General features: G+C 50.4%; 7 protein-coding genes across 7 annotated transcripts; 3 read left to right on the top strand and 4 right to left on the bottom strand.

Moving 5' to 3' along the window:
• Positions 1-207: 207 nt before the first annotated feature.
• SEPMUDRAFT_117692 (uncharacterized protein) lies at positions 208-846 on the bottom strand (the record flags this gene model as incomplete). The annotated part of the gene is made up of 1 exon (XM_016901361.1): positions 208-846. One exon carries the CDS (start codon positions 844-846, stop codon positions 208-210), a length of 639 nt encoding a protein of 212 aa, XP_016759839.1.
• An 837-nt stretch (positions 847-1,683) lies between these two features.
• SEPMUDRAFT_117691 (uncharacterized protein) lies at positions 1,684-2,177 on the bottom strand (the record flags this gene model as incomplete). Its single annotated transcript, XM_016901360.1, has 2 exons — positions 1,684-2,068; positions 2,122-2,177. 2 exons carry the CDS (start codon positions 2,175-2,177, stop codon positions 1,684-1,686), a joined length of 441 nt encoding a protein of 146 aa, XP_016759838.1.
• Positions 2,178-2,732: 555 nt separating this feature from the next.
• SEPMUDRAFT_149625 (C-5 sterol desaturase) lies at positions 2,733-4,312 on the top strand. Its single transcript, XM_016905672.1, has 2 exons — positions 2,733-3,195; positions 3,256-4,312. Exons 1-2 carry the CDS (start codon positions 2,894-2,896, stop codon positions 4,070-4,072), a joined length of 1,119 nt encoding a protein of 372 aa, XP_016759837.1. The 5' UTR covers positions 2,733-2,893; the 3' UTR covers positions 4,073-4,312.
• A 446-nt stretch (positions 4,313-4,758) lies between these two features.
• SEPMUDRAFT_149623 (uncharacterized protein) lies at positions 4,759-8,487 on the bottom strand. The gene is made up of 3 exons (XM_016905670.1): positions 8,122-8,487; positions 4,978-8,068; positions 4,759-4,906 (listed from the first exon to the last, which is right to left on the bottom strand). Exons 1-2 carry the CDS (start codon positions 8,284-8,286, stop codon positions 6,431-6,433), a joined length of 1,803 nt encoding a protein of 600 aa, XP_016759835.1. The 5' UTR covers positions 8,287-8,487; the 3' UTR covers positions 4,759-4,906; positions 4,978-6,430.
• On the top strand, positions 4,759-8,487 carry SEPMUDRAFT_149624 (SET domain-containing protein). Its single transcript, XM_016905671.1, has 2 exons — positions 4,759-4,906; positions 4,978-8,487. Exons 1-2 carry the CDS (start codon positions 4,771-4,773, stop codon positions 6,273-6,275), a joined length of 1,434 nt encoding a protein of 477 aa, XP_016759836.1. The 5' UTR covers positions 4,759-4,770; the 3' UTR covers positions 6,276-8,487.
• Positions 8,488-9,825: 1,338 nt separating this feature from the next.
• SEPMUDRAFT_117687 (uncharacterized protein) lies at positions 9,826-11,010 on the bottom strand (the record flags this gene model as incomplete). Its single annotated transcript, XM_016901359.1, has 1 exon — positions 9,826-11,010. The coding sequence occupies one exon, from the start codon at positions 11,008-11,010 to the stop codon at positions 9,826-9,828; it is 1,185 nt and encodes a 394-aa protein (XP_016759834.1).
• Positions 11,011-11,820: 810 nt separating this feature from the next.
• SEPMUDRAFT_149622 (heat shock protein 60, mitochondrial precursor) lies at positions 11,821-14,104 on the top strand. Its single transcript, XM_016905669.1, has 2 exons — positions 11,821-12,175; positions 12,258-14,104. The coding sequence occupies exons 1-2, from the start codon at positions 11,941-11,943 to the stop codon at positions 13,763-13,765; spliced, it is 1,743 nt and encodes a 580-aa protein (XP_016759833.1). The 5' UTR covers positions 11,821-11,940; the 3' UTR covers positions 13,766-14,104.
• The last annotated feature ends 1,886 nt before the right edge of the window (positions 14,105-15,990 follow it).

Genomic DNA, 15,990 nt, shown 5'->3' with positions numbered 1-15,990 from the left:
TACCCAGCCAGCCCGCAATCTATCCGCCTTTGTATAATCTCTCTCTCAAAGAGTTCTATACCTTCTTCTCCTTTTTCCCTTTTTTTCCACTCATTGATTTATGTACCCACAAACCATTCCCTCATTTCTCTCCCCTCCTTCCCACCAAAGAAACCAAAGCAAAAAAAAAACAAAACCAAAACAACCCAAAACCTCCCCATCCCCCCTCTACTCATACCCAAGAACCAGCTGCGCATTCTTCCCACAACTCCCCATCTCCACTCCCACCCCATCACATTTCATCTCCCACCCATTCCCCACACTCGAAGATCTCAAATCACAACCTCCGACATTCTCTCCCGTACAAAAGAATTTCTCGCCCGCCGGACACGGATATGCGAGAATAGTGTTGGTGGTGGGAGAACATTGAAAATACCGTGCATCGTTGGTGCAACTTCCGTAGATCCAGCCGGGGTTGGTGCAAGGGGTGTTTGTGGGGTCGGTGTAGGTGAAAGATAAGGAGAAGTCGGAGCCGGGGGTGGCGTCGTCGGGGTGCGGGAGGCGGGTGGAGAGGAGGTGGGTGTTGGGTTGTTCTTCTTCTTCGGATTCTGCGGATGATGCTTCGCTGGGAGGAGGAGGAGGGGAGATTTGGTGGAGGTTGTTTGGGTCTTGGTTTGTTGTTGTTGCTGCGAGATTGGAGTTTGTGTCGCTGCTGTCTTGGTGGCGATAGACGAGTTCGTAGTAGAAGAGGGAGGTGGATAGGATGCAGATGAGGAATATGAGGAGGTTTCGAGTACGCGTCAATTTGGAAGAGGAGGAGTCGTTGCCGAGGTGGAGGCCATTGTGGTCTTGGTAGAATTTCGACATTGAGGCTGGCTGATGTCGGAGATGAGATGAGGCTTGGCTGAAGGTTCAAGTTCAAGTTGTTGGTGTCGAAATTGGTGATGATGACAATGGGACGTCGATACAGACGGGAGGAGAGTACTCTTCCACTTTGAGCTGGAGGCGTGTGGTCAGAGTGTAGAAGAGCGGTAGTGTATGTATATATCGTATTGTTTTTAATGAGGATGTTGGGGTGCAGATCAGGGTATTGTTTTAAGTGATAGTCAGGCAGGATGGCAGGATCCAGATCCCTCCGCATGTCAAGGGATGGAGGGCGACAGGTGATTTCCCTCAGTTTAGCCGCGAGATCCAAGCGTTCATCACGCGGGGACTATAATTAGCGAAGATTTGTGAGCCCTACCTTCCTCACGAGTGTGCCTGCTAGCTTCCATTCATCACATACCTCCGAGGAGTCTGGGAGGTGGGAAGTTCCAGGTTACCTGTAGATACCTGAGTTAGTAAGAAGTAGCGACAGTTCAATGTTTTGTCAATGATAATAATAAGGTGACAAGTTAAGCTTATGTCAAGTATTGCACAGCGTGCGGCTAACCATCCGACTAGTATAATAGTGCATTACTATCCTTGCACAACTGCAGAAAAGAGACTCTCTTGTCTTGTGTTACCTTGGCCAGTCTTTATAAGAACAAACGATGAGGTGTCGACGATTCTCGAGGTTCTCGCAGCTTCTCTACGCATACCTAAGTACATGTAGTTGTGAACGAACATACAGGTATTTGGTACATCTTCACGACTTACCAGACCGCCGAGTCCACATCCTATACTGTAAAGACATTAACGACAGCATCAAGCCACTAACTGCTACTATATGGCATCCGCACAGATCTTGCACTCTTGTAAAACCGGCGCAGATGCACAACTAGATGGATCTAACAAGACCTTCGCGGGACGCCAGAAGACACGAACACACTCGCGATGAGGTCCACTACCAACAATACCTCCTGCAGGAATCCATCGTGGCGAATGAGCGACATCAGAACGACCTTTATGAGGAGCATCAGCATGAAAACTGCATCTGCAAACATGGCCTGCGACGCCCTTGGTGGCGGAGGTTTGTCGCACTTGTCGAGTGGCAAGTGTTGCCTGTGAAGACACCAGTTCCCCAGGTGCTACCGGTGGAGGCGTATGCGACTCGGAGAATTGGCTTGGGTGGTCCATTGGATCCATACCAAGAAATACATGGCGCGGCCTAGCTGAACTTCAGTCGAGCCTCTCTGTCTCTCTGTCTACATCTGGTCTTACTCATCATCGCATTCTGGATTCTGAAATCGAAAACGTTCTTCCTGAACATGGGCCATGCCGTCATGGAGGATGGCACAGATCTATAGGAAGAAGTCCTACATGGATGCCTCCAGGCTCTACAAGGTAAAAAACAGGAATTTGTCGAATCTTCAGCGGTGCGTGCTGTTCGTGTGCGTTAATTCTCACGATGCTTCGCATGTCTTCGGGCCAGCGGTCATGAGTCTTCGAGCTGGTAGAAGTTGAATATTCTTTGCAAGTACTTCCTATTCTCTTACGATGATCTTCCCAAGTCCACTCGTTCTCGTCAGAATGATGTTCCGATTCCGCAGTGAAACATGTGAGCGATGATCCGACAAAGGCCACGATTCCTGTTTGGGTACTAGCGTGGCATGGTCCAGATTTGAGGCTTTTGATTGGCCAGATAACGCCACACTGATGCAGGGACGGGGCGAAAGGCCAGGGATGTCTCCACTCAAATTTCAACGCTCGTACGATGAGGGCAACTTCGTCAGGGCCACAATAGCCGATCCCTCCGTGCATAACATTGTAACAGCTTCCATGTCTTCTTGTCTCGTGTTTTGTCTCTGAGAATTCCACCCTTCTAAGAACTACTACACACTTCTACCACAAAGTCCTCCGTCACTACTATCACAGGCACTCCCCGCCCTCCCATAGCACACATCCTGCTCGCCACGAACATCACTCATACCGACCACAGCGGAAATTTTGACTTTTTGGGAACGAGCTTCGCCAGCTCTGGGCCGCCGCCGCCATGGATGTTGTTCTTGAAGTCTTCGACACTTTCGTCTTCGACCGATTATACGCCAATTTCCTGCCCATCTCGCCGGGCATCTCGACCTTTGATCCGGTTGCAACATTAGCAGCGGGCTCCAAGGGCCACAGCACAAACGAAACATTCGGCCTCTCCCCAGGCGCGCCTTACCCACAATCAGCATGGCAGTGGGAGCCGTCCAACTCGTTTTTCTCGTTACCGCCGACTGAATACGCATACATGAGTCGGTGGGATCGCGACAATATCTTCAGACAGTTTCTGAGCTTCTACGTTATAACATGGTAAGAAACTCTTGCATCACTCGTTGTGCTCGATGAAGAAACTGATAGAAAGCAAAAAAGGCTGTTCGGCCTGGTCATCTACTTCGTTTGCGCGACGCTGAGCTATGTATTCGTCTTCGATAAGACGACGTTTCAACATCCGAAATACCTAAAGAATCAAATGCGCATGGAAATTCGACAGACCATGGAGTCGATTCCGGTCATGGCCGTCTTCACAATACCCTTCTTCGTCGCTGAAGTCAGAGGTTACTCCTTCATCTACGACAGTGCGACGAACCCCGGCTTTGAACATCCATTCCTTCGTTGGTTTGGAAATTCATACAACTACATCCAGTTCCCTCTCTTCCTCATGTTCACCGACTTCTGCATCTACTGGATCCATCGAGGTCTACACCATCCGCTGGTCTACAAGACTCTCCACAAGCCTCACCACAAATGGATCATGCCAACACCATACGCCTCGCATGCATTCCACCCTCTCGATGGTTACAGTCAAAGTGTGCCATACCACTTGTTCCCATTCCTGTTCCCACTCCAGAAGTTCGCCTATATCGCGCTCTTCACCTTCATTCAGATCTGGACTGTCATGATTCACGATGGCGAATATGTGGCCAACTCTCCCATTATCAATGGCGCAGCGTGCCACACAATGCACCATCTGTACTTCAACTACAACTACGGCCAATTCACAACCCTGTGGGACCGTCTTGGTGGCAGCTACAGGAAGCCGAATGAAGAGTTGTTCAGGAGAGAGGAGAAGATGAGCGAGTCGGAGTGGAAACGACAAACGAAAGAGATGGAGAGGATGGTGATTGAAGTCGAGGGTGAGGACGACCGAAGTTACGGTCCCTCTGAAACAGTCAAGAAAGTGCAGTAGATGGGCAACGAGGTTGATAACGAGTCTCATGGATAAATTTGCGTACGCGCAGTCTGCGGCGTTGAATTGGCTATAAAGTGGCCCTGTAGAATTGCATGGTTGAGGCGTTCTGGGACAGGAGAGTTATCTTCCTATACGCGCGACCAAGCTGGATCGTTGTATCTGTCCGCGACAGCGATAGGTATAGGACTGCCAGCGCTGCTCTTTCTAATGATAACCCTATTGGAAACAGTCAGTTCGAAAAAACCACTATTGCAATTTCTCTTCAAACTCCATCTTGTGACAGAAGACGTTTTTTGAATTGTAAGCAGCTTGGCGGTGTGGAGCTATCTAAGGTATCCCCGAGCTCTATGTGGTCACTACAGTATGCAAACCATCGATGTGCCGATCAAGCATAACATGTTGAACGTTCCGAAAAGACACCTGTGCTTTGAATTCGCAACCATCGCCGCCTTGATGAGTGGATCGCATAGCGGTGAAGTGTAGAAGTGCGGAATAATCACAATAGTTTTCGTTGGTCAATGACGGGGAGCTTTCAAAAATTCAGGGTCCCACCGCCTCCGGCAAGCAGCCGTGAATCTTGTGCCGATTTCTCTAGCTTGGTATCACTAAGGTACCTCTTAGCTTCACTCACACCACACTTGTTGCATAATTTCCATACATACCTGACGCATACCTACTCCGACACACGAGCGCCCATGGAGCCCATGGATATCGACGATTTCCAAAATGCGTCAGATGCTTTCCTGACTTGGCTCAAGAACAATGGTGCAACGATATCCTCCAGCGTACAACTCGCAGATCTCCGAGGCCGGGCTGCTGGCAGAGGAGTTGGTATGGAAGACTCTGCCCGATGGCCTAACCCCTTGGACCTTTGCCGATCGATCTGACGTCGAATTTTCTAGTGGCTACGCAAGACCTGTCCGAGGACGAAGAGCTGTTCAGTATACCACGAGCATCCATCTTGACCAACGAAACCACAGACCTTCCGGCAAATCTCCGCAAAGAACTCGACCATCCATGGCTATCTCTGATACTCGTCATGGTACACGAGTACCTGAAAGGTACAAAGTCGTCTTGGTATCCCTACTTCAATCTTCTGCCCGAGACATTCGACAGTCTGATGTTCTGGTCCGACGAAGAATTACTATCTCTCAAAGGCAGCGCAGTAGTGGACAAAATTGGCAAAGAAAGCGCCGACTCCACTTTCACTGAGCAGCTCATTCCACTCATTGCCCAACATGCAAACATCTTCCAAACCGCCGGCCGCAGTAACGACGAACTCCTCTCTCTCTGCCATCGCATGGGCAGCACCATCATGGCCTACGCCTTCGACCTCGAAAAGCCCGAACCCTCCCAACCTCCCAACCAGCAAGACGACGAAGAATGGGAAGAAGAAGAAAGCGCAATATCTCTCCCCAAAGGCATGATCCCCCTAGCCGACATGCTCAACGCCAACGCCGACCACAACAACGCCAAACTCTTCTACCAAGACGACAAAGTCGTCATGAAAACTCTCCATGCCGTGCGCGCCGGAGAAGAGCTCTTCAACGATTTCGGCCCTCTGCCCCGATCGGATCTGCTGAGAAGATATGGTTATGTTACAGACCAATATGCGAAATATGATGTTGTGGAAATTTCCGAGGAATTGATCAAAGAGCAAGCTATTGCAATAGGAGGAGGAGGAGTGCAGCAAGAAGAGAAGGAGAAAAAGAAAAAGAAAGATCTCGAGGATAAATGGACCTACGCAGAAGAGCAAGGCATAACAGATGACGCCTACGACATCGCGCGAGCAAATTGCTCAGCAGACAGAGAAGGACAACAACAACAATTTCCCGAAGAGTTGTGCATCTTGCTCAATTTGCTCGTGCTTCCCTCTGCAGAATTCGAAAAGTTGAAGAAAAGGGATAAATTGCCCAAAGCGGAGTTGACGAGTGATGCGAAAAATTTGTTGCGCGCGATTCTTGTGCATCGCTATGCGGATTATCCGGTGGAGATGCTGGTTCCTTCTTCCATGGGAGCAGGAGGGCGAACGGCGCGGTTTGCTATGGCGGAGCAGGTCATTATGGGGGAGAAGCAGGTTCTGCAGGAAGCTGTCGCTGCGGTTTCGGAAGCGAATGGCAACAATGACAACAAGAGGAAGAGATCGGCCGAGACACTCGAGGACGAAGCAAATGCCATTCGGCAGCCCGCGAAGAAATAAGAAAGAGAGGAACATGCAAAAAAAGTCAAGAAAAAACATATGTTCGTACAAGGGGTATCATCGCTATCCTATCTCTCACAACCAGCGCTGTCTGATATCGCGCGTGGGGGTCAGAAGTCGAAGCCAACAACAACGAGTCTTTGCCAAGAATTCCATCAAGATGCGCCTGAGGCTTGCGTGTTCGGGACTTGACCTGCGGCTGCGGCTGCTTGCACCATGGCCGTCTGGTCACCACTTGGACGATACGTGCGCTCCACTCGATTGCTCGTCGCCACACGATAGTCAAATATTTTACTCGTCGGCACGGGGTAATAGTCTTCCGCTTCCTCGTCGCTGTCCGCATCAGAAACCACGCCGTTGAATATCGTGCCTCTTGGTCTGTGCTTGCACAGTTCCAAATGCATTCGCCCTCCACGACCACGCCGGAGTCGACATAGCGGTGCGTCCATACGTTGTCGCTTCGTCTCTGGCTCAAGAGAATGCTCGTCCGCAGAATCATCGCGTTTCGCTGACACTGGCTGCATCGAGATACGGAATTGCGGTTCTGTTGCAATCCTGCCATCCATATCGAGCTTGGGCTTGTGCTCTTCCATTTCAACATCGCCATCCCCATCGCCATCGCGGTCCTGCGAGCTCCTTGACGGCAGTGATGGCGGGGGCGTCGGGTAGCCCATCGGCCCTGCTGCTAGCAAAGGTGACCATTTCGGCGGATCGTCTACCAAATCTGGTGGTGGTGTGAGTGGCTGCCATGTCTTGTCTTGCCAGTCCTTGTTCCACCGACGATGCTGCTCTTTCCGATTGTCGACCATCTGAATCACATGGTCGACAACCTGGCCGTGCAGGTCATCCAAGGATATAAGATCGTTTTCGGGAGCAGATTGCATCCTCGGAGCAAGACGTATTGTTGCGCCGGACCGACCACCGTCCTGCCGCGACTTGGGTTTGGGCTGTGGTCTTTGGTTGACCAACAGCTCCTCATCCTCACCTTTCTCCCCGATAATGTTCTTACTGACTTTGACTTCCTTAAGCTTTCGCCGTTGTTCGAAGACTGCCCGGGTAGCCTCCAATTGTTGCTGATGGAGTTCTTCGCGATTGCGCACCATCTGGACCAATTGTCGCGCCGTTTCGAGTTCCACACGAAGCTTTTTGAGCTTCTCCACGACTTGAGCATCACGGCCTCTGGTCTTGCGCGTCTGTCGAGCTTCACGACGACGGAAGCAGACATATGGGTCGGCATCGTCCGCCTCGGATGTCGTATCAAGAACTCTGACCTTGATGTACGGCATCAGCGGATGGCCATGACCGGACTTCCGCCTTTCCCAATGCTGGTAGATGGGCTTCAGGAAGTGCTGGGCCTCCTGCGACAACGGCTCATCACGCGCTTGCTCCAGCTCCTCCAACGACGGAACTGGAGCGTTGGTAAGATTTGCAAAAGGTTTGAGGCGCTGGCTGTATTCCTCAAGAAAGGACATGGCCTCTTCGAAGGCCTCCTCCGAGCACTGATGCGATTTGTCTTGCAGCGTCTCGCCGTGGACATCTTTACCTTCATTCAGTTGCCGAACGAGAAATTCATTGTCAGCTTCGTCCATGCAGTATGCCGTGCCGACGGAGTCTTCCACGGTCGTGCTGAACCTGATGTAGGTGGCAGGGTCCTGAAACCCCTTTGGGTAAAGCTCGTCATAATTGACGCCTTTGGCACGAACAGCATCTGGAGTGGGAATATAGTTCTGCTCGGTTTTGATGCCGGCAGTGACGGTATTTGCTGCATTGATGACAGCTTGCAGATGGATTTCCTGATGAAGTCAGCGATGGTAAGTTGTTGTAGTCAGCGTGGGTGAGTACTCACGATTTCCTCAGCTTTCTCAACACCAGTATCGACCTGAGGAATGTGTTGCTGAGATTCATCGGTGGCTTCTTCGAGCTCATTCTCACGAATCACCCGAAGCGGCTGCTTTGTGTTTAACTTGCGTTGTCGTACATGGCGTGCATTGCTGGCTCTGGTTGTCGACATAGAGGCAGAGCGCGGCCGCCGTCCCTCGCACGTTCCGCGCAGAAGGAAGGCGCTGCTGGTCGGGTGATTGTGCGAGCCTCAGGCATCCAAAGCAGAGATTTCTGCGACCGGTCGCCGCGCGACGTGCGGTGCAAAAGCGGTCCAACGGGGCCACAATCGCGATGAAATATGCTCAAAACGGCGATGTGTCAGTGTGCAATGAAAAATGAGGCAAAGATGATGATTTTGGGCGAGTTTTGATGGATTTGCAGTGTTGGGCTGTTTGTCGTGAGCTCGTGATTGTTGTGGTCCAAGATCACACGTATTACCTGGCGGCTGCCTCCATGCCGGCGGTAATCCCCGCTTATTAGCAGAACTTTATACTTGGTGAAATCGTCAGCTTCATCGCTGCTGTTCACATGTGTGCTCAAACACCATCTGTCTGCACCGGCTGTACCAGCTTCCGACTGTCCCACTCGCAGCGGACTTGTATCGATGTATCGAATCATGTTTCCTGCTCTTCAGTCGCTTGCGTCTCCTTCACCTTGCGACAAATGTAAAGCACTGTCGCCCGTCCACGGGTATTAATACCCGCGGCACACAGTACCGACACATCCCCTCCCTCTTCACAGCCCTTTCACCAGGTAGGAGACTCATCTCGGCTCTCTAGGCTCGAGCATTGCATTCGCCTTCTTCAACAAAGTCATGCGGTCCAAAAGCAGCAGGTCAAATTGACACGATGATTGACAACTCACTAAGGCAGCAGCAGCAGCAGCAGCAGCGGTTACCGAAGTGCCTATCTAGAATAGCACTGCACCCTGAATGGCCATCAACCTCAGAATAAGACTGCTTGTGGCTCCTTCTCCGGCCCTGATGGCGACACACAACCTTCTCCTTCACTAAGGAAGCCCTTCTCCACTAGCATCCTCGGCCTTTCCACACCACTTCAACTTGATTCCCGACGCTCATCGTGCAATGCACAGAGGACGACTTTGGACCTTAGACCCGCGGCAGGAACAAGAGCTGCGGAGATGGGACGCAACAAGAGTTCTCCTCTGATACCCGGGCAAGTGCTGTCGCGTCATGGCTATGGGATAGCATTTCGGGCCGCACAAGATACATCCACGGTCTGAAGGATGATGGGAGTGGCAGGATGTGATGTCGGAGACGGAATCTGTACCGACTGATTGTTGCGAAATGACTGCTCGTGAAGACGGACCCTGAGGAACAGCCTGGCAAGAGTTTCTCCTAGCCATACACGAGAAAAAGGAGGGCAACGATAAGTTACTGTGATTGCGCGAGACTTCAGGACAACCAAACGTGGGACCAAGATCACCATTGCGCCAGATCACTCCTTCGCAAGCGCATAAGCAGTCGTATATGGCCGTTCACCGGCGCACCTGGAGCCCGTACGGTTTACACGTGTCGCAGATAATGGCATCCCATGGCTGCACGAGGGGATCCGCCAACGCCTCCAGCTACATGGGCTCCCGATGGCTTGTTCGACGAGATAGCCCAGGTAGCATGGCTGAGGAGCATCACACGGAAACTACCCTCTGGCTATCGTCGTGAGGACTGCGATGGAGGGCGACATTCCCTGCGATACTGCTCTTCGCCGGCAGCAGGTGCAGCAGCCCGTGGGACACACGGAATGGGATGTCCTTGACCTCTGACTTTGCAGGCTTTTCCGCCGCAGGCTATCATGTCGTCGAGCTTGGCTTGCCCGCAATTGCAGCGCTTTCTCGGCTTCGGCCCGTGGAGAATGAGTCGTGGCTTCTTAGGGCTGGGAGAAGACTCACTTTCCGACTTTCTCTTGCTGGGAGACTTTGTTGCGCTGCGCAGCTGCCTGCCATTACTCGGAGGAGTCGTGTCTCTCGGCGGTGTCGGATATGGATCCACAAAATCCGGCTCGGACTGCTTACGAATCTCTACCAATTTCTGGTGATCTTCCTCATGTCTTTCACGGGCAGCTTCTTCTATTTTGAGAAGCAAACCCTGTGTGGGCACGTTCTTTTGTGCTTCGATAAGGTCCCTCGATCGCGTGGGCTGCCTGTTACGCTCTGAAGTCATGATGTGGCCTGTCACCGGTGTGCGGACATTGGACTCGTCGGCTTGAGAACTGGATTCCAAGTGCCAGGCCGGGCTACCACCCGACTTTGGGTGTAGCGGTCCATCTCTGGAATGCCTCAAGTTTGGAGCACGTCTCATCTTCGGAGCTTTAGGAAGTTCTACTCTTCCAAAACCCGTATCTCGATACCTGGGAAAGTGATTCTTCGGCAGACCGTCCTTGACTTGTTGTTCGCGCGAACAACCCTCCCCAAGCACAGGTTCAGCCATCTGAAACACATATTCCAGACCATGGTCGAGACAATACTGGTGGCGCTGGTCCCTGATTCCGTGCTCGATAGTCGCCTTGGGGTAGAGTTCTCGCTTGTTGGCACACTCTTTGTATCGCTCTAGGGACGCCTCGGGATACTGATTCATGAACAGCTCCTCCTCGGCGTCCTTCAGCGTAGCTTCCCGAATTGAAGCTCTCTCTGCGTCTGTCCACTCCGCGGGCTCTGACTGTGAGCCTTCCCCTAGGGGCGTAGTCGTCGTGGGGCGAGCGGGGATCTTCGCCGCCCAGTTCATGAACTCCACCCGTGTATAAGAGGCATTCAAAACTTGCTCCTTCTCATCGTCGGGAACAACCGTTTGCAAGACCGCGGCCATGCGACTCCTCACCTCAGCTCCGGGAGTGGCCATTATAGCAGCTGTCGATCCCGATTTGTAGTGGTTGTAGTTGGATGCAGATGAAGATGGCAAAAGAGTAGATGAATACTTAGAGCAGATGAATAGAGCTTATTGGGGATTGATGAATGCGAATAACAGATGTTGGTGGTTACTTGGAGAGTGAAGAGCGCAAGAGGCAGGTGAAAAGAGATCGGGAGCTTTTTGCGTACGGCAAGGAGGACCGGACTCATGTAGAATATATTCCAATGCAGATGCCTCGCAAATGGACGCATGAGGGCATCCATAGCTACCGGGTGGGTAGCTACCGTGGAAGTCAATATCTCTTAACCCGTGGGCAACTTAACAGAACCGCCAAGTCGCAGTTGCCAGATGTATTTCGAGTGCCGGTCAGTCCTGCCCGTGACTGATCGATAGTTTTCAACATGAAAACCGAGTCTACATCGTCCCAGAATACTTTGCGATTTGGGTCATCTGGTCAACATGGCCTGCACTTGGAAGGCCGACAAGATCGAGAACTCTTGTGGGACGCGAAATGTGATACTACTCATGCCTTCGATGATTCGAAACATACACGTAGCTGTCGACGGCGGAAAGAGAGATCTGAACAAGGTGAGAGCAATGTAACTAGGACGGCACGTGAATGAAGTCGATTATCCTACGCGGATGGCCAATCAGACAGCCGGAGGGCAAGATTTTGGCCCATGGTCACTACGGAGCTCTGCAGGCCTAACTGAATGGAGCAGAGCTCGGACTCTGAAGGGAAAAGGTTCTAGAAAGTTGTGGTGGAAACTGAACGGGACTTCCATTGCCATCCCATCCTCCCCGACATTTCAATCTCTAACTCTCTCTTCCTACATAATTCTCCCCCCTCAGTCCATCTCATTTGGAGTCCCGGCGTTTTCATCGACTCTGCATCCATTGGTCTCTTCCCAGATCGTCACCATGCAGCGCGTCCTCTCATCCACACCGCGAACCGTCGCTCGCCAGACGAGAATACGACCGGCTTCGCTGGTCCAGCAACGATTTGCCCACAAGGAGCTCAAGTTCGGCGTTGAAGGCAGAGCTGCTCTGTTGTCGGGAGTCGAGACACTGGCCAAGGCTGTTGCCACGACGCTGGGTCCCAAGGGCCGCAACGTGCTGATCGAGTCCAGCTATGGCTCGCCCAAAATCACCAAAGGTATCTATCCGCATTCCATTCGCATCTCCCTGCATCTGCATCTACCTCACTTCCACTTCCACACACTAATGCATCTCCTCAGATGGTGTCACGGTAGCCAAGGCCGTTCAGCTCAAGGACAAATTTGAGAACCTGGGCGCAAAGCTACTGCAGGATGTCGCCAGCAAGACCAACGAGGTTGCTGGTGATGGCACAACCACCGCCACCGTGCTCGCCCACGCCATCTTCTCCGAGACCGTCAAGAACGTCGCCGCCGGCTGCAACCCAATGGACCTGCGCAGAGGTACCCAGGCTGCAGTGGAGGCCGTTATCGACTACCTGCGAACGAACAAGCGCGATATCACCACGTCCGCCGAGATCAGCCAGGTCGCAACCATCTCCGCCAACGGCGACACGCACATCGGTGGTCTGCTCGCCACTGCAATGGAAAAAGTTGGCAAAGAGGGTGTCATCACTGTCAAGGAGGGCAAGACGATCGAGGATGAGCTCGAGGTCACCGAGGGAATGAAGTTCGACCGCGGCTTCATCTCGCCATACTTCATTACGGATACCAAATCGCAGAAGGTTGAGTTCGAGAAGCCATTAATACTCCTCTCCGAGAAGAAGATCTCTGCTGTTCAGGACATTGTGCCAGCTCTCGAGGCATCCCAGCAGCTGCGCAGGCCTCTTGTCATCATTGCGGAGGATATCGATGGTGAGGCGCTCGCTGTCTGCATCCTGAACAAGCTCCGTGGACAACTTCAAGTCGCTGCTGTCAAGGCGCCTGGCTTTGGTGACAACCGCAAGAGCATTCTCGGCGATATCGCTGTCCTGACCAACGGTACTGTCTTCACCGACGAGCTCGATATCAAGCTCGAGAAAGCCACCCCAGACATGCTCGGCTCCACTGGATCCATCACGATCACCAAGGAGGACACAGTCATCCTCAATGGCGAGGGTACCAAGGACATGGTCACCAACCGTTGCGAGCAGATCCGCGGAGTCATGGCTGACCCAACTACCAGCGAGTACGAGAAGGAGAAGCTGCAAGAGCGTCTTGCTAAGCTCTCTGGCGGTGTTGCCGTCATCAAGGTTGGTGGTGCTTCCGAGGTCGAGGTCGGCGAGAAGAAGGACCGCATGGTTGATGCCTTGAACGCCACACGCGCTGCCGTTGAGGAGGGCATTCTTCCAGGTGGTGGTACTGCTTTGCTCAAGGCTGCTGCCAACGCCCTCGGCTCCGTGAAGACCACCAACTTCGACCAACAACTTGGTGTTTCAATTGTGAAGAATGCCATCACTCGCCCAGCACGATCGATTGTCGAGAACGCCGGCCTCGAGGGTTCCGTCATCGTTGGAAAGCTCATGGATGAGTTTGGAAAGGACTTCAACAAGGGTTTCGACAGCGCGAAGGGAGAATACACAGACATGATTGCCGCCGGTATCCTGGATCCATTCAAGGTTGTCCGTACCGGTCTTTCTGATGCATCTGGTGTTGCATCGCTCCTCGGTACCACAGAAGTCGCCATTGTCGAGGCTCCTGAAGACAAGGGACCAGCAGGTATGCCTGGAGGCATGGGCGGAATGGGTGGAATGGGTGGTGGCATGTTCTAGATGCCTTACGCGCTCGATTTCGACCGACGTCGCCCCATTCGACCTCCTTCTACCTTGAACTCTCATGATATATGAGTGCGAGCCATGATACCCATGCCCGACTGGAAATGCCGGTTTTGTACAAAAACACGTTATAACTACTACACTTTGTGCTCCTCAGCACATTTGCACAGAGGAAGAAAAGAGCAGTTCAGAAGATTATAATCTCCACTCTGGAAGAGGATACCTGTTGCATTAGCGGCGCATAGCACGGCCTTTGCTAGCCCGTGTAGATGGTGCTGGAGATGGATGTGTATTATAGTGTCACTGATAGCGTTTGAAAAGTTGTAAAGAAGCTCAGGTGCATCTCATCTCCTTCCTGTCCTTATAGCCTGCTGACCTGCAATAGGAGTCGTTCAGCATGCCTTTGTATACGTTGCTAGCAAATATTCTCTACTACCTTATTGGCATGGAACGACCTCCAAACCTTTCGAAGCGCAGCGTAGGTTAGGTGTAGGGGCATGTGGAGGACAACTAATCATTACAAAAAAAAGGTAAATAGAGGGATCTTTGGCGATAGGGAGCGCTAGATCTACTGGACCCAATGCTTTACTACCTCAAAAAAGCACGCCGCGGGCGCAAAGAAAGGAAAGCTCTACGCAGTAGCCACTGGAGGCATACCTTCCTACCTGCCTGCCTGCCTGTCCCTACGGGCTACCTTGCATAAAATTCAGAAGAGAAGAATAAAGAGAAGGACAAAGAGAAGGACAGGGAGAAGGACAGGGAGGAGGAGAAGGAGAAGAAGAAGCCCGAGAAGAAGAAGCCCAGGAAGAAGCAGAATCCCAAGAAGAAGAAGCCTAAGAAGAAGCCCAAGAAGAAGAAGAAGAAGAAGAAGAAGCCTAAAAAGAAGAAGCCTAAAAAGAAGAAGCCTAAAAAGAAGAAGCCGAAGAAGATCAAAACCCGGACATTTCGAGATATCTCTATTAGTAGGTTGTATTCTTAAAACATTTTAGTAGTAACGTACGTAGTATAGTCTAGTAATAATTTGTAGAGAAGAGAGAAGAAGAGAGAGAAGAAGGAGAAAAAGATAAGACTCGAGGTATCTCTAGAAGTAAATTATACTACTTTTTTGTTTTAGTAGCAACGTACGTAGTATAGCCTAGTAAAAATTCCTAGAGAAGAGAGAAGAAGAGAGAGAGAAAAGGAGATAGAGAAGAAGAAGAAGAAGAAGAAGAAAAGAAGAAGACTTAAGGAGTTAAGACCTCTCTATTAGTAAGTCCTATTCCTAAACTATTCTAGTAATAATATTCGTAGTATAGCCTAGTAACAATTTATAGAGAAGAGAGGGAAAGAGAGAGAGAAAAGAAGATAGAGAAGAAAAAGAAGAAAAAGATAAGACTCTAGGTATCTCGAGTAGTAAATTATACTACTTTCTTGTTTTAGTAGTAACGTTTGTAGTTTAGTCTAGTAATTATTTTTAGAGAAGAAGAGAGGAAAGAGAGAAGAGAAGAGAAAAGGATAGATATAGAGAAAAAGTAAAAGAAGATAAGAAAGAAAAATAAAAGCAAGACTCGAGCTATCTCTATTAACTAGTAATATTACTTTTTTGTTTTAGTAGTAACGTACGTAGTATAGTCTAGTAACAATTTATAGAGAAGCAAGGAGAGGAGAGAAAGAGGAAAGAAGATAAAAGAAGAAAAAGTAAAAGAGAAGACTTAGGAAGTCGAGTTATCTCGAGTAGTAAGTCCTATTCCTAAAACATTTTAGTAGCAACATACGTAGTATAGTCTAATAATAATTCCTAGAGAAGATAGGAGAAGAGAGAAAGAGAAAAGAAGATAGAGAAGAAAAAGAAGAAGAAAAAGATAAGACTCGAGGTATCTCGAGTAGTAAATTATACTACTTTTTTGTTCTAGTAGCAACGTACGTAGTATAGTCTAGTAACAATTCCTAGAGAGGTAAGGAGAAGAAGAGAGAGAGGAAAGAAGAAGAAGAAGAAAAAGAAAAAGATAAGACTCGAGGTATCTCGAGTAGTAGGTCGTACTTATAAACTATCTTAGTAACAATATTCGTAGTATAGCCTAGTAACAATTCCTAGAGAAGAGAGGAGAAGAGAGAGAGAGAGAGAAAAGGAGATAGAGAAGAAAAAGTAAAAGAGAAGACTTAAAATTTAGAAATCTCGAGGTATCTCGAGTAGTAAATTATACTACTTTTTTGTTTTAGTACTAACGTTCTTAGTATAGTCT

This window comes from Sphaerulina musiva (assembly GCF_000320565.1).
Source record: "Sphaerulina musiva SO2202 unplaced genomic scaffold SEPMUscaffold_6, whole genome shotgun sequence".
Classification (NCBI taxonomy): domain Eukaryota; kingdom Fungi; phylum Ascomycota; class Dothideomycetes; order Mycosphaerellales; family Mycosphaerellaceae; genus Sphaerulina; species Sphaerulina musiva.
This window is presented reverse-complemented; position numbering and strand designations above follow the sequence as displayed.

What these genes read in the sequence shown, in the direction of transcription:
- SEPMUDRAFT_149622 (XM_016905669.1), top strand. Translation starts at nt 11,941, where the DNA reads ATGCAGCGCGTCCTCTCATCCACACCGCGAACCGTCGCTCGCCAGACG. An exon ending in CTCGCCCAAAATCACCAAAG is followed by an intron (nt 12,176 to 12,257) that starts GTATCTATCCGC and finishes GCATCTCCTCAG; the next exon opens with ATGGTGTCACGGTAGCCAAG.
- SEPMUDRAFT_149623 (XM_016905670.1), bottom strand. Translation starts at nt 8,286, where the DNA reads ATGTCGACAACCAGAGCCAGCAATGCACGCCATGTACGACAACGCAAG. An exon ending in TTGAGAAAGCTGAGGAAATC is followed by an intron (nt 8,069 to 8,121) that starts GTGAGTACTCAC and finishes TGACTTCATCAG; the next exon opens with GAAATCCATCTGCAAGCTGT.
- SEPMUDRAFT_149625 (XM_016905672.1), top strand. Translation starts at nt 2,894, where the DNA reads ATGGATGTTGTTCTTGAAGTCTTCGACACTTTCGTCTTCGACCGATTA. An exon ending in AGCTTCTACGTTATAACATG is followed by an intron (nt 3,196 to 3,255) that starts GTAAGAAACTCT and finishes AAAGCAAAAAAG; the next exon opens with GCTGTTCGGCCTGGTCATCT.
- SEPMUDRAFT_149624 (XM_016905671.1), top strand. Translation starts at nt 4,771, where the DNA reads ATGGAGCCCATGGATATCGACGATTTCCAAAATGCGTCAGATGCTTTC. An exon ending in GGCTGCTGGCAGAGGAGTTG is followed by an intron (nt 4,907 to 4,977) that starts GTATGGAAGACT and finishes CGAATTTTCTAG; the next exon opens with TGGCTACGCAAGACCTGTCC.